The following is a 13,858-nucleotide window of genomic DNA, read 5'->3' as shown; positions in this document are numbered from 1 at the left end:
TTGCAAATTGCTGCAGTTTGTATTCTGTGGAAAGCAAGAATGCTGATCATGCAGGGAGGCAAGCTACAGTAGACCACAGAACAAAGCCAGAAGTTGTGGAGGACTAGCAGGTCCACCCAGCACTAGGAAAACCAAAAAGCGCACATTATGGTACATATTAGTCCACATGTTAGACCACACATGGTGACATAAAGGTATGACAAAATCATGGCACATGAAGAAAGTGTTCATATTAAGTGCAAGGCTTTCATATGTATTGCTTTTCATTTGTAAGAAAATGTGACACTTTGGAGTGAAGCAAAAACATGCAAGGTGCACAATTACTTGATAGATACATAGATCTGAACATACCTAGCGTAAATAATGTATACACATAGTTGCTGTTGCTCAGTTTGACTGTCAATCCTCCTTTCTTGGTGCTTAGATTGTTCCTTTTCTGTTTGATATATATTCCTTTTTTTTATATGCAACCATTTTGTCATCTTTGTTTCCCCAACATGTTAGCAAGTAGCGCTGCTTCACTGCATAATGGCCCAGATCTTCCGATCAGAATCGGAAACCTTATTTTCCACCCTGATCAGACAAAAAAAACGTACTGTTAACTTTATCTGATTTTTATGGCCAATCTTCCAAAGGAGGTTCCTGCACAAATGGCACAGCGCAGCAAACCTCAGAGGAAGCAGCACAGACAATCCACGCAGAAGCCCCCTTTTTATGGCGCAAGCTGTAGTATTCTGCTAAATAAGAGTTTAAATGTCCCAAATCTTCTTTGAAAAGCTATGGAAAGAAGGTACGCGGGAAAGGGAGTAAGTTGACTGGGTAAGGGGATAGGGTGGGCAAAGGGATAGGCTGGGTAAGGGGGTAAGGTGGGTGAGGGGTAGGGCGGCTAAGGTAAGTGAGTAAACAGGTAGGGTGGGCGAGTGGGTAGATGGTGGGTAGGGTGGAGATGGTTATGGTGGCAGGTAGGGGAGGTGGGTGAGGTAGGTAGGATGGCAGGTAGGTGAAGAGGTAGGTGGATTGGGGGGTAGCCAGGAGGGATTGTCATGTCGGGAGCTGGTCAGGTCACGGAGAGTCAGGTCAGGTCAGGGCTTAGTTGGGGGATCGGTGGGTGGGGAGTCAGGTGGTGGCGTCGGGTCAAGTCAGGTTGTTGGGTAGTCAGGCCACGTCAGGGGCTAAGGTGACTGGGTAAGGGGATAGGGATTGGCCAGGTCAGGTCGTGGGATAGTCAGGATCGAGGGGTGAGACGGGTAATGGGGGTTCATAAGGTTGGGTGGGGGCTGTTGACTGTTGGGCCTAGTCAGATCAGATCGGGGGGTTAATTAGGTCAGGTCAGGGGCAGTTGGGGTGTTGAGAGGATGGTCAGGGGCTGGGGTGGATTCGGGGGTTTCAGAGGGGCAAGTTGGGGTTAGTCAGGGGGGTGGGCGGTCAGTGTGAGTGATTGGAGGGTTGGTTGCTTAGTTATCCAGGTGTTAGACTCGGGTATTTTTCCTGTTTAGCATTTCCTGGGTAACTATCTAGGTAAGTAAATCAGAACCGTCTGAAGTCTCTGGCTCTTAATTAGGAGTTGGAGGCTTTTTCAGAGGATCTCAGGGTTTAGGGGAATTGCCCTTTGTAAGTTCTTGGGAAATTCCCATGGAGTCCTTGCATTGGGACTTCCAAGAAGTCCTGTAGCACCTCTGGGTATGTCTGGTTTCCGAACATCCTGAGACTGGAATATCTGGGTCAATTATTTTTCTGTATTAGCTGAACACAGTTGATTAATAGCGATTCATGAATTGTTTTTAATTTCTCCTAGCTGGGTTGGTTATGAGAAGCCAGGGTTTCAAGGCCATCAGTATGTACTAGAAGAAGGAGAATATCAAGAATGGAATGACTGGGGAGGCTATGATGAGCATCTTCAATCTTTGCGGTTAATCCAAATTGTAAGTTTTTTTTGCTTCGTGCCAAGATATAATTGCAATTCAACAATTTTTATATTGCATTCTTACCCACAGCTTCTTCCCCACCCCTGAAAAACTTTCAGTTGATGATTTGTGTAAAAGTGTCTCCATGGGAACCAGCACGATTCTGTTACCGTGCTCATTCCTTACGTGTGCCGAGGCTGTGAGGGCCACTGGAGTGTTTCATTGCTTGTGGAAATTGGATTTGAGCCCAATCCAGTTGTCACAGGTGTAGTTTTCAGCAGAACTCTCCGGGCAGTGAACTGGAATGAGCATAAGAACATAAGAAGCAGGAACAGGAGTAGACCATATGGCCCATTGAGCCTGCTCTGCCAGTCAATAAGAACATGGCTGATCTTGGGCTTCAATTCCACTTTCTCACCCGCTTCCTATATCCCTAAGAGACCAAAAATCTGCTTATCTTAACCTTAAATATATTCAATGATGATGCATCCACAACGCTCTGGGGTAGAGAATTCCAAAGATTCATAACCCTTTGAGTGAAGAAATTTCTCCTCATCTCAGTCCTAAATGATCAGCCCCTTATCCTGAAACTATGCCCCCTTGTTCTGATTCTCCAGCCAGCAGAATCAACGTCTCATTATTACCCTGTCAATCCCCTTCAGAATCTTGACTCTTTCAATGAGATCACCTCTCATTCTTCCAAACTCCAGAGAGTATAGGCCCAATTTACTCAGCCTTTCATCATAGGACATCCCAGTGATCAATTAGTGAACCTTTGCTGTACTGCCTTCAATGCAAGTAAATCCTTCCTCAAATATGAGAGCAAAATTGCACACAGTATTCCAGGTGTGGTCACGCCAAATCTCAGTACAATTGTAACCAGACTTCTTTATTATTGTACTCCAATCCCCTTGCAATGAAGGCCAACATGCCATTTGCTTTCCAAATTGTTTGCTGTATCTACATGCTACTGTTTTGTGTTCCTTATGAGTACACCCAAGTCTCTCTAGAAATTGACATTTACAGTTTCATGCCTTTAAAAAAAATTATTTTCTATTCGTAACATGAAAGTGAATACCGTCACACTTTCCCCGTACTGTATTCCATCTGCCAAAGATGGAGTTCCAAAGTCTACCCCCTCATCCTCGCCATGGAACCTGAGCAATTGAGTAAGAAGAGTACGAAAGGGTCAATCAAAACAGGATGAAGTGTGGTGGGACTCCTTATCTCCTGGGCCGCTTTGGTTACCATGAAGGCCTTTTAGGTCTTCTCTTTCGTCTGTCCTCATTCCAAGGGTTGGCTGCACTGTGAACGATCTTTCTCCACTGATTTCTATTCTTCTCTGCCCTCACTGCATATCCCATAGACAGGCCAGTCCACCTGATATTATCCGTCCATGCCATCTTGGGTCTCCCTTGTGCACATTTTCCAGATGTTCTGCCTTGCATTACCTCTTTTTCCAAACGCTCCCTTCCTGTTCGCATCATGTGTCCAAAACATGTGAATTTCCTTGTTATCACTGCCTCAGACAAGTTCCTCTTAACACCAGCTTTCCCAAGCACCTCTCATTTGTCCACTTGGCCATCCATGATAAACGTAATATCCATCTGATTCCTTTCATTTCAAATGCTCTTATTCAAGCCTAATCACTACTCTTGATGGTCCAACACAGCTATGTTGTCACCGACCACACAGCGGCTTTCAGAAGACAAATTTTTGTTGTAATTGAGAAATTGAAATGCTGTGGCTACTCCATACTCCTTTAAGTGAATTCACAACGCCATGACCTTGTTAAATCTAACTCGAATTTCTTTGGTAGACTCTGCATCTTACTTGATAAGTGACCCAAGTTAGTGGAAGATATCAACCTATTCAAGCTAATCTCCGTTAATCAGAACCTTGCAGATCTTTTCACCCATCCCCATCACCTTTGTCTTGTTGATCATTGACTGTATTTCTAGTAAACTCGATCAAGATGATCCACCAACTCCTCCAGCTCCTCCACTGAGTTAGTAAACAGAATAATAGCAGTGTATTGAAGATTCAAAACTCACCACCCACCATTTGGTATCCCACCTTTGTATCCACCAAGGCCTATTAGGAACTGTAGAAATACGTAGCAGATGGAGCTCTGGCAAACAAGTCCTCAACAGGCGGAGGAAGATGTGCCACCTGGAATATCTCAAAGGCTGTTCGGATGGATGAAGGCTGCAGTAGAGGGAAACCTCCAATCGTCTTGATTTCCTTGCCAATGGATCAAGGTTTTTTCCTCTCAAGACATATGGAAGCTGGTGTGCAATGGTTTCTCCATGCTAAAAGATGTCACAAACAGGCATCTTTCTTTCCAAGCACAACCCCCAAAACCTTCAGCAATCAGCAAATGGTGGTGGGAGCAGGATTTGTGTTGTCTGGAAGCTTCTAGTCATGACCTGGCATGGAGGCAGCAGTTACAAGATGGTCATCTAGCACTGGCACGAGGCAGGGCTGCCTTTCGACAGCTGTAACTGTGACTGAGAAGCCCTCTTTAGGATCCACTCTTCTCACCCTTTATTGGGGAGGGGGCTAGAAAAGGTTTTCTAAACATTGTTTGCCTGACCTCTTCCAAATGGATAGCCATGTCCAATGAGATCACCTTCTGCAGTAGAAACACACAAAAGACAAAAGTAGTAATGATTGGGACCTGGAACATCACAACCTTCATGGATATACCTGCAAGAGAATGCTCAGAGCACTGCATTTGTCACTCAAGAACTCCAATGATATGACATTGACATGGCCACCCTGTGTGAGACCCGGCAAGCTGGAGAGGGGCAGCTCAAGGAACTCAGAGGCGGCTAGACTTTCGTCTGGAAAGGGAAATCAGAAGAATAATGCTGAGTTCACGGAATTGAATTTGCCATCAAGAATGAACTTGTGAAGCAGCTTCATGAGTCCCTTATTGGAATAAATGAGCGCCTCATGACCCTTTGTCTCCAACTGGCAAGGAGCCAATTTGCCACCGTGACGGCAACAATGACTGGACCCAAACAACAAAACTAAGGAAGATTTCTATCTCAAAATTGAACAAGTTCTCTCTGGAGTTCTGAAGGACAGGCTTATTCTTCTTGGAGACTTCAACAGCAGAGTTGGAAGAGATATCAATCCCTGGAATGGAATTATTGGCAAGGAATGAATTGGAAATGTCACTCCAGTGGCATCCTTCTCCTTACCAAATGTACAGAACATGGGCTTATCATTAACAATATCCTGTTCTGCCAGAAGAACAAGTACAAAATGCCATGACAATGCCCATGGTCCAAACACTGGCACCTGATCGATTATGCTGTTGTCTGTGTCTGGAATCACAAAGATGTCCAGAGCAATGACAGGGCTAATGACTGCTGGATTAATCCCCGACTTATTCATTCCATTATGTCCATCAACCTGGCTCCCAAATCGGTGCAACAGAAGAGATGGCAATGAAAGATCACATCAAAGCTCTGAAGGATCCAAGAAAAAGAGCAATACCTTAGGGAAATCTTTCAAACTTCAATCAAGAACAGAAAAAGAGTGTCCAAAGTGCTTGGGACGTCCTTATGTCCAATATCATCAATGCCTGCAAAGAGATACTTAGATTTTCTGTCAGGAAACATCAGGCTTGGTTTGATGAAAATGATCAGAATATCAACAAATTGATTGACCATAAGTGCAGTGAGGACAGATGCACCAGAGGACGACAGAAGAAACATTTCAAAGATGTGCTGAAAGCCAACATTGGCAACAGATGCAACATTGGCATCGACTTCTGAGAGTCTATTGCCTTGGACAGAACCAGATGGTGGCAGAGTCTGTGGGAAGCATCCCAGCATTTTGAGACCCAACAACAAAATGACGAAGAAAAGCAAAAGTGGCAAATAGGGCACGCAATGACCCAAACTGATGATACGTGATCAGACACCCCACATGACAAAACAAAAACAGAAATACCTGGAAAAACTCAGCAGGTCTGGCAGCATTGGCGGAGAAGAACAAAGTTGACATTTCGAGTCCTCATGACCCTTCAACAGAACTTCCAGTGCACAGTGCTCTTTCCTCTTGAACACAGTCCTATGTGCCATGAAGTATGCAGATCCAGAATTGGCCTCACCAGCCATCTTTGGATTTATGGAAAACAATCACCCTTGCTTGCGAGGGATAACCAATAATAATAACTCCATCTACCACCTTGTTGCCCACTCACATAGCTCTTTGCAGTCTCTTTGTGTCCTCCTTACGGCTTTGTATCATCAGCAAACCTAGATACATTACTCTCTGTCTCTTCCTCTAAGTCATTAATATAACTTGTAAAGAGCTGAGGCCCCAGCACCGATCATTGAGGCACTCCACTAGTCACAGCATGCCCACTTGAAAATGTCCCATTTATTTCTACTCTTTGTTTCCTGTCCATTAACCAATCCTCTATCCATACTAATGCAGTAATTCCTTGCTTAACATTTAGTTGTGTTCATGAAGAGTTGAACTTTAAGGGCTGAATCTTCCGGTCAACGTGCGGGGGTGGTTCCTACATGCCAACGTGTAAAATTACTCACGATGACGTCAGGCGTGCGTCTCAACGTCATTGCGTGTCATTTCGATATTCCGTTCAGCAGGTGCACACCGGAGGCAGCTGCGTGCCAGCCGAACCATCAATGGCCTATTAAGGCCATTAAAAAAGTAATTAAACTTGTTAAGAATGCTGCCTGTCCAACGCTAAGATTGGTGGGTGGGCGAAGAGCCCAAGTGGCCTTTGCGTTTTTCAGGAAACCTTGTCCACGGGCGGGATGACGTTTCCTGAAGGTTTAATAAAATAAATAAATACATTTTCTGCACTTCACAAACATGTTCTAGCTGATATAATATGGTCACATGAGGGCACATGTTTAAATAAATTTCCACTTTATTTATTGAAAATTTTTCTAATCCATTCAATCTCCCTGAGGCAGCTCGATGCCTCAAGAGAGATTGCTGCGCTCTTTTGCGCGCATGTGCCAAAGAGCACAGGCCCCGACTCTCCCTCCTCCCCCTGCCCGTACAGGTAGCGTTGAGTTCTACTGGCCGCGCCTGCGTAAAATGGCGACACGCTGCCGATCTGGGCGCTGATTGGCTCCGCCCCGCCCACTATTGGAAAAATTCTCCCCTAAGTGAAACAATGTTAGTTTTGTAGGACCTTACCCTCATAAAAAAATTTTAAATATTATATCTTGTAAGTTGAAATACTGTACATTGCTAAATTTCTATCTTATTTCTTTTATATTTTTACATTTATTTTCTTTTAAAAGTTATTTCATTTACAAAAAAACTCTTTCTATTTAGCTTGCGTGTGTCAATCCTCCCATTTGCTGCCTCTTTCGCTTCCCAGCCCTCCCAATTGCTGGCCAACCCTACCATTCCTGTTCCTGCTGGCCACTTCCCTCTCCTGAACCTTTGTTGTGAGTGAGGGCTTGGGAGATGAGCGGTGAGAGGCAGGAAGAGCAGATTCAGAGCAAGAGCAGCTTCGAGTTACAGGATCTCGGAGGTAAGCTGCCAGCTGGAAAGGTAGCGAGAGGGAGGGTCAGCCAGTGTCTGGGAGGGTTAGCAAGAGGGAGGGTCGCCCATAGGGAAAGTTGGTAACTGGAAGGGCTGGCCAGTGACCAAGAGGGTCGGTGAGAGGGATGGTCGGGGATTGGGAGGGTCTACCAGTGTCCAGAAGGATTGGTGAGTGGGAGAGGCTGCTCCAAAATGGCGCAGATCAGGTCACACGACCCTAAGTCACACTGGCGTGAACCAACATTAAAACAAATGTCCCGATGATAAATGTCTCTATTATCCTGCTCTATTAACTGACCAATGTTAAATCAAAATGACTTAAATCGGGGCGACTTAAAGCAAGGACTTAACGTATATCACTCCCAGCTCCATGAGCACCCTTATCTTATGTATTAACCTTTTGTGTGGCAGCTTTATTGAATATCTTTTGGAAATCCAAGTATACTACATTTACTGGTTCCCCTTTATCTACCGCCTCTAGTGGTTTTTCGTCCCTTTCTCTGCTAGCCTTGATATGATAAGGTCAATTGCATATCACTGCCACTGCCATCATGGCTGAAGTCAGTAAACTTTGTATTAATCAAGGATCAAATCTGAAATTGAGCTAACGTGTCACTGCGCTGTACTTCACAATGCATTAACACACTGAACTAAGATGTCCAGGTTAAACAGCAACAACTCTTATGGTATCTCGCTGGAAATAGTTGTTGAAGGGTTGATGGCTCAGTTGTGTATCTGATAATGGCAGAGGGTGACCCATGGAGTAATCAATTCCTTTCAGGTTCATCAATTAACATGGGATTGGAATGTACCAATCATCTTTTCACTTTAAAATCTACCAAAGGAAGCTTTACATAAACACACATCATGATTATATCTTTATATTATAGCGTTAGATAACACTTAAAGAAAAATCTATGTTGGTAGAGTGGAAGTTGAATTTTTTGGCATTCTTTGCAAACACTGGAAGAATTAAGTTATTTTTATGTTTTGGTTTCTTACGTGAGTTTTATTTTTTCTGGAATATGCAATGCTTTTCCTTCTGAAGGGAACTATACATTTGTTAAACAATTCATGTATTTTTCTTATTATACAGAACTTGACACCTCCACTCATGATAATGTACAATGAAACAAACTTTTCTGAGAAAAGTAGAAATATTGAAGTACTAGGGCCTGTTCCAGACTTGCAAGATACTGATTATGGATTGAGAACGGGGTCAATCAATGTGCTCAGTGGAACGTAAGTGCAATTTAAATTATTTTAAAATAATAGTTTAAAGATCAACTTCTGTTCTTCTGCAAAGACATTAAGCTGCTTAAAGATCTCTGCCATTTTAATTCGGTAACTTCACTGTAGTGAAGTTATAAGAAAGTTGGAAATTTTGGCCTGTCTGTAATCCTCTTCTCCCAGTGGGTATCCATATTCACAGGGCAGTCCTATCTACATTGCATATAACACTGACTGTATTTCAAAAGCACATCATTAGTTGTAAAGCACTTGGGGACATCCTGAGGTCATGAAAGGCTCTACTTAAGTGGAAGACTATCATTCTTTTCTTTCTTAACTGAAATAGTTCTTTTGTCCACTGACAAATAATAGGGTCATTGAAACTTCAGCAAAGATGGATATAATCATCAGCAGAATTTCATTCCCTCCTCAGGAGTGGGCGAGGGAGTGGGAAGGCCTTAGAATGAAGAGGAGGGGGGGGTGGTGGGCTAAAGCACATGTTGCCTTCCCAACTCCGGGGCAGGAAAGGTTGAAGGCAGCCTTCCTACTTGGGGGCCAATTGAGGCCATTAATGGCCATTTAAGGGTTTCAGGCTGCCATGCTGATATTCAATCAGCAGCAGGTTTTGGGTTGGGGTTGGGAGGGGGGGAGCAGGCTGCCTAGTAAAAGCTGGTGGCCCCCCTGCAGCCTTGGGCAGGGGGAGGGGGCCTCCAGGCCAACCCAACCTCTCTCCCACCACCCCCCCCGGCATTTTTATAAAACCCAGGACCCTGTCTTTTTCTCAAACCTGCTCTGCCCCCTTCAGTGGTTTGTGTATATATGCCCCCTCTGCTCCTTGCACCCACTTTAGAATTGCACCCTTTAATTTACATAGTCTCTCCTCGTTCTTCCTACCAAAATGTATCACTTCACATTTCCTTGCATTAAATTTCATCTTCCTCTGGTTCCCTCATTCCAGATAGCCTGTTTAAGTCCTTTTGCTGTCAATCACTATCCTCCACCACAGTTCACAAAACTTGCCAATTTTGAAATTTCACCCTGTAAACGGAAGTCTAGATGATTACTTGATATGAAGAAAAAGACAATTCATAGATTTTTAAACTAAAAAATAATTGTAGATGGAATAAATGCCACTACTTCTCCCCAAAACTATTCAAATGATTTTCCCTCCTGCGATTCTATCCTTTCTTCACCACAAAGCTCTCTTTCCCAGGTCCCAGGCGCACTTACCCCCTTCAATATTCACTTAAGTTACACGGATGCTGTGCTCTCTGATTTCAGCCTCCCATTTGCTAGAGCCAAGCTCTCCAAATTCGCAGAGACACTTTGCCTCTGCCTGATTATGTTTGTTGATGTGAAGAAATGGCTGAGCTATTTTCCTCACTGTTCATAGCATCTTTATGTAAAGAAAACACTCAATAAGCTGAAAAAAAGTTGCCTTTTTCACATTTTCTATACTTTTAAAAGGCAAGCCTCCTTAGCTCTTTATATTTTTGAGATAGTCAAATTGTAACAGAAGATTCTCGTCTTGTCATGAGCCATTGCTACCAATTCAACTTCTGTCACATGCCTAAAATACAAGCTACAATATAAGATCCTGAGGGGTCTCGATGGGCTCGATGTGGAGAGGATGTTTCTTCTTTTGGGAAAATCTAGTACTGGGGCTACTGTTTAAAAATAAGGGGTCAGGACGGAAATGAGGAGAATTTTTTTCTTTTGAGGGTTGTGAGTCTTTGGAACTCTTCCCCAAGGCGGTGGATGTAGAGTCTTTGAATATTTTTAAGGCAGAGATAGATAGACTCTTGATAAGCAAGGGAGTGAAAGGCTATTGGGGGCAGACGGGATTGTGGAGTTGGGGTTACAATCAGATCAGCCATGATCTTATTGAATGGCGGAGCAGGCTAGAAGGGTCAAGTGGCCTACTCCTCCTCCTAATTTATATGTTTGTAATATAAAAACCAACAAATGCCTCTCTTATGAATGGTAGTGTATTGGTTATGGTTCTGAAATTAAGACCTAAAAGCTTTGTGTTTAAATGCCACCATGGAAAATTTAAAACTACATTCAGTAAATCTGGTAATTTGTGGACTAGCTTGTTAGCATGTCAATGGCTAGGATTGGCATTCTTTCTTCTCCTTCTTCCATATCTATGATAACTTTTTAAGAATACATATTATCAAAAAAAGTTTTTTTTTTGTTTTGACTGGTGATGCGCATCCGCACATTATCTTAGTACAGGGCACATAGCAAAATTCATTCTACTCACAAATAGAAAAAAATTAGAGGGAACGTTGGTCCCGTCTCTGTTGAGGTGCTACCCACCCAGCATGTATATGTCCCACCTCCCCCAGGACTAGTGCAAACATTCTAGGAGCCCAAAGCCCTTCCTCCTGCACCAACAGCCCAGCACACATTCATCTGCTCTGTCCTCCTGTTTTTTCACCTGCACCTGACATTGGGAATAATCTGATGATTACTACCTTTGAAGTCCAGCTTTTTGTTTATTCATTCTTTGGATGAGACCATCCCTAGCAAGGCCAAAATTTATTGCCCATCACTGATTGACCTTGCTTGCTAATCTGCTTCCTAGGTCGGCAAGTAACCAATGCCCAGTTTGGTGCACGCACGGGGTACTCTGCGCCAGATCTCATTACAGTCTAGATTATCCATCTAGAGCAGTATTCTCCTATAATGTATTAGCTGCTGGCCACATGTAGCAACTTGCACCTCTGATTAGTAAATAAAAAACGAGTAATGGACACTGTTAATATTCATATTGGCGTGGCATACGCATGTGTTTTCTACATGTGGAAAAGAGACTGGGTATACTCATTTTAAGTAAACAAATCAATTGATTACCTGCAATGTGGATGTGAATGGTTCAGTTGCTTCACACAAACGTGGGAATTACAGGACATTGTCTGAGGACGTGCAACTGGATTTATGTGGTCTAAGATAAGATCATACTATATATACAATTTGAACGTGACGCCAGACAGAGCCAACATTGGTGTGTTTCTTGATAAAATGATAAGATGAAAAGAAAAGTGTATGAGTGCTTTCATGCTTTAATTACTGAATAGCAATAGATGTTAAGTAAATATATGGATTGGAAGTACACATTGTGTGTGCCTATGAGATGTTTCCTATGAAAGTTGGCACATGTGGCTAATGAGCGACACTTGTAGCTAAGTCATCAGTTTCTATTGGACAGCATTGACCTATGTTGGCTCCATCTGGCATCACATTCCAAATTGTATATATAGTCTGATCTTATCTTAGACCACATAAATCCAGTTGCACGACCTCAGACAACGCCCTGTAATTCCCATGTTTGTGTGAAGCAACTGAACCATTCACATCAACATTGCAGGTAATCAATTGATTTGTTTACTTAATATGAGTAGACTCCAGTCTCTTTTCCACATGTAGTAAAAGACAATTATGAGAAGAATGGATACTATAAGAAGCATAATTCATCACTTAATACCAGTGTTTGAGACTGTTAGCTCATGTACAGCGGGAGGTGGTGGCATAGTGCCAAGTCAATGGACTAATAATCCAGAGGCCCAGGCTAATACTCTGGGGACACAGGTTCAAATCCCACCTTGGCAGTGGATGGCAATTCAATTAATAAATCTAGAATTAAAAGCTAGTCTTAGTAATACCGTTAATTGAAACTATTGTTGTAAAAACACATCTAGTTCAATAATAATAAGATAAAAACAAAAAAACTGCGGATGCTGGAAATCCAAAACAAAAACAAAAACAGAATTACCTGGAAAAACTCAGCAGGTCTGGCAGCATCGGCGGAGAAGAAAAGAGCCGACGTTTCGAGTCCTCATGACCCTTTGACAGAACTTGAGTTCGAGTCCAAGAAAGAGTTGAAATATCAACTCTTTCAACTCTTTCTTGGACTCGAACTCAAGTTCTGTCGAACGGCCATGAGGACTCGAAACGTCGGCTCTTTTCTTCTCCGCCGATGCTGCCAAACCTGCTGAGTTTTTCCTGGTTCAATAATGCCCTTTAGGGAAGGAAATCTGTCATTCTTACCTGGTGTGGTTTGGCTGACACGTGACACCAGGTAGCGCCACATCAATGTGGGTGAATCTTAGCTGCCCTCTGAAATAACCGAGCAAACCACTCAGTTGTTTCAAACTGCTATGAAGTCTAAGAGAGTGTGTGTGGACAGACCACCTGGCATCAATCTAGGTACTGGCAAGCCCTACCATTACCGTCAAGCATCTACCATTACCATCAAGCTGAGGGATCAACCCTGGCTCAATGAAGAATGCAGGAGGGGATGTCAGGAGTAGCAACAGGCATACCTAAAAATGTGGTGTCAACCTGGTGAAGCTACAACTTTTGTGCCAAACAGCATAAGCAGCAAGTAATAGACAGGGCTAAGCGATCCCACAACCAATGGATCAGATCTAAGCTCTGCAGTCCTGCTACATCCAGTCGTGAATGGTAGTGGACAATTAAAGAATTAACAGGAGGAGGAGGCTCCACAAATATCTCTATTCTCAAGATGGCGGAGCCCATCACTTGAGTGCAAAAGATAAGGATGAAGCATTTGCAACCATCTTCAACCAAATGTACTGGGTGGATGATCCACCTTGGCCTCCTCCTGAAGTTCCCAGCAGCATAGATGCCAGTCTTCAGACAATTCAATTCATTCCATGTGATATCAATAATTGGCTGAAGGCACTGGATACGGCAAAGGTTATGGGCACTGAAAATATTCCGGCTCTGGTACTGAAGACTTGTGCTCCAGAACTTGCTGCGCCCCTAGCCAAGCTGTTCCAGTACAGCTACAAAACTGGCATTAATCCGGCAATGTGGAAAATTACCCATCCACAAAAACCAACCTGGCCAATAACTGTCCCATCAGTCTACTCTAAAAAACCCTGGTCAAGAGGCAAAAGGAAAAATCACAGTTAGGGACAAAGAACTGAAAGGAATTTGGCAGACATCGATCAAAATCAACCCATCAAATCCTGTGCTCTGAAATTGGTGCTAGTGAACTGTTCTATCCCACCCTTAAAATCCATGTTTTTGTGTGCCTTATGTGTTTTGCATCTGTGTGTGTATCAGGATTTAAGAAGGGGTAGAGTTTAGGTTATTGTGTCCAATATTAGCAGTTCATTTTTTTTTTGCCACTGGTTAAAGACTATACG

General features: G+C 43.2%; 1 protein-coding gene across 2 annotated transcripts in view; it reads left to right on the top strand.

Annotated features, from left to right (window-relative positions):
- crybg1a (crystallin beta-gamma domain containing 1a) overlaps window positions 1-13,858 on the top strand; it is a 319,813-nt gene that overhangs the window by 244,713 nt on the left and 61,242 nt on the right. For both annotated transcript variants that reach the window (XM_041188918.1, XM_041188920.1), the window contains 2 exons: window positions 1,796-1,922; window positions 8,545-8,690. In XM_041188918.1, coding sequence (XP_041044852.1) covers window positions 1,796-1,922; window positions 8,545-8,690 — 273 coding nt within the window. The remainder of the gene's footprint in view (window positions 1-1,795; window positions 1,923-8,544; window positions 8,691-13,858) is intronic.

Source organism: Carcharodon carcharias, chromosome 5 (genome assembly GCF_017639515.1).
Source record: "Carcharodon carcharias isolate sCarCar2 chromosome 5, sCarCar2.pri, whole genome shotgun sequence".
Taxonomy (NCBI): domain Eukaryota; kingdom Metazoa; phylum Chordata; class Chondrichthyes; order Lamniformes; family Lamnidae; genus Carcharodon; species Carcharodon carcharias.
Note: the sequence above shows the minus strand (reverse complement) of the source record. Positions and strands in the feature narration are given on the sequence as shown.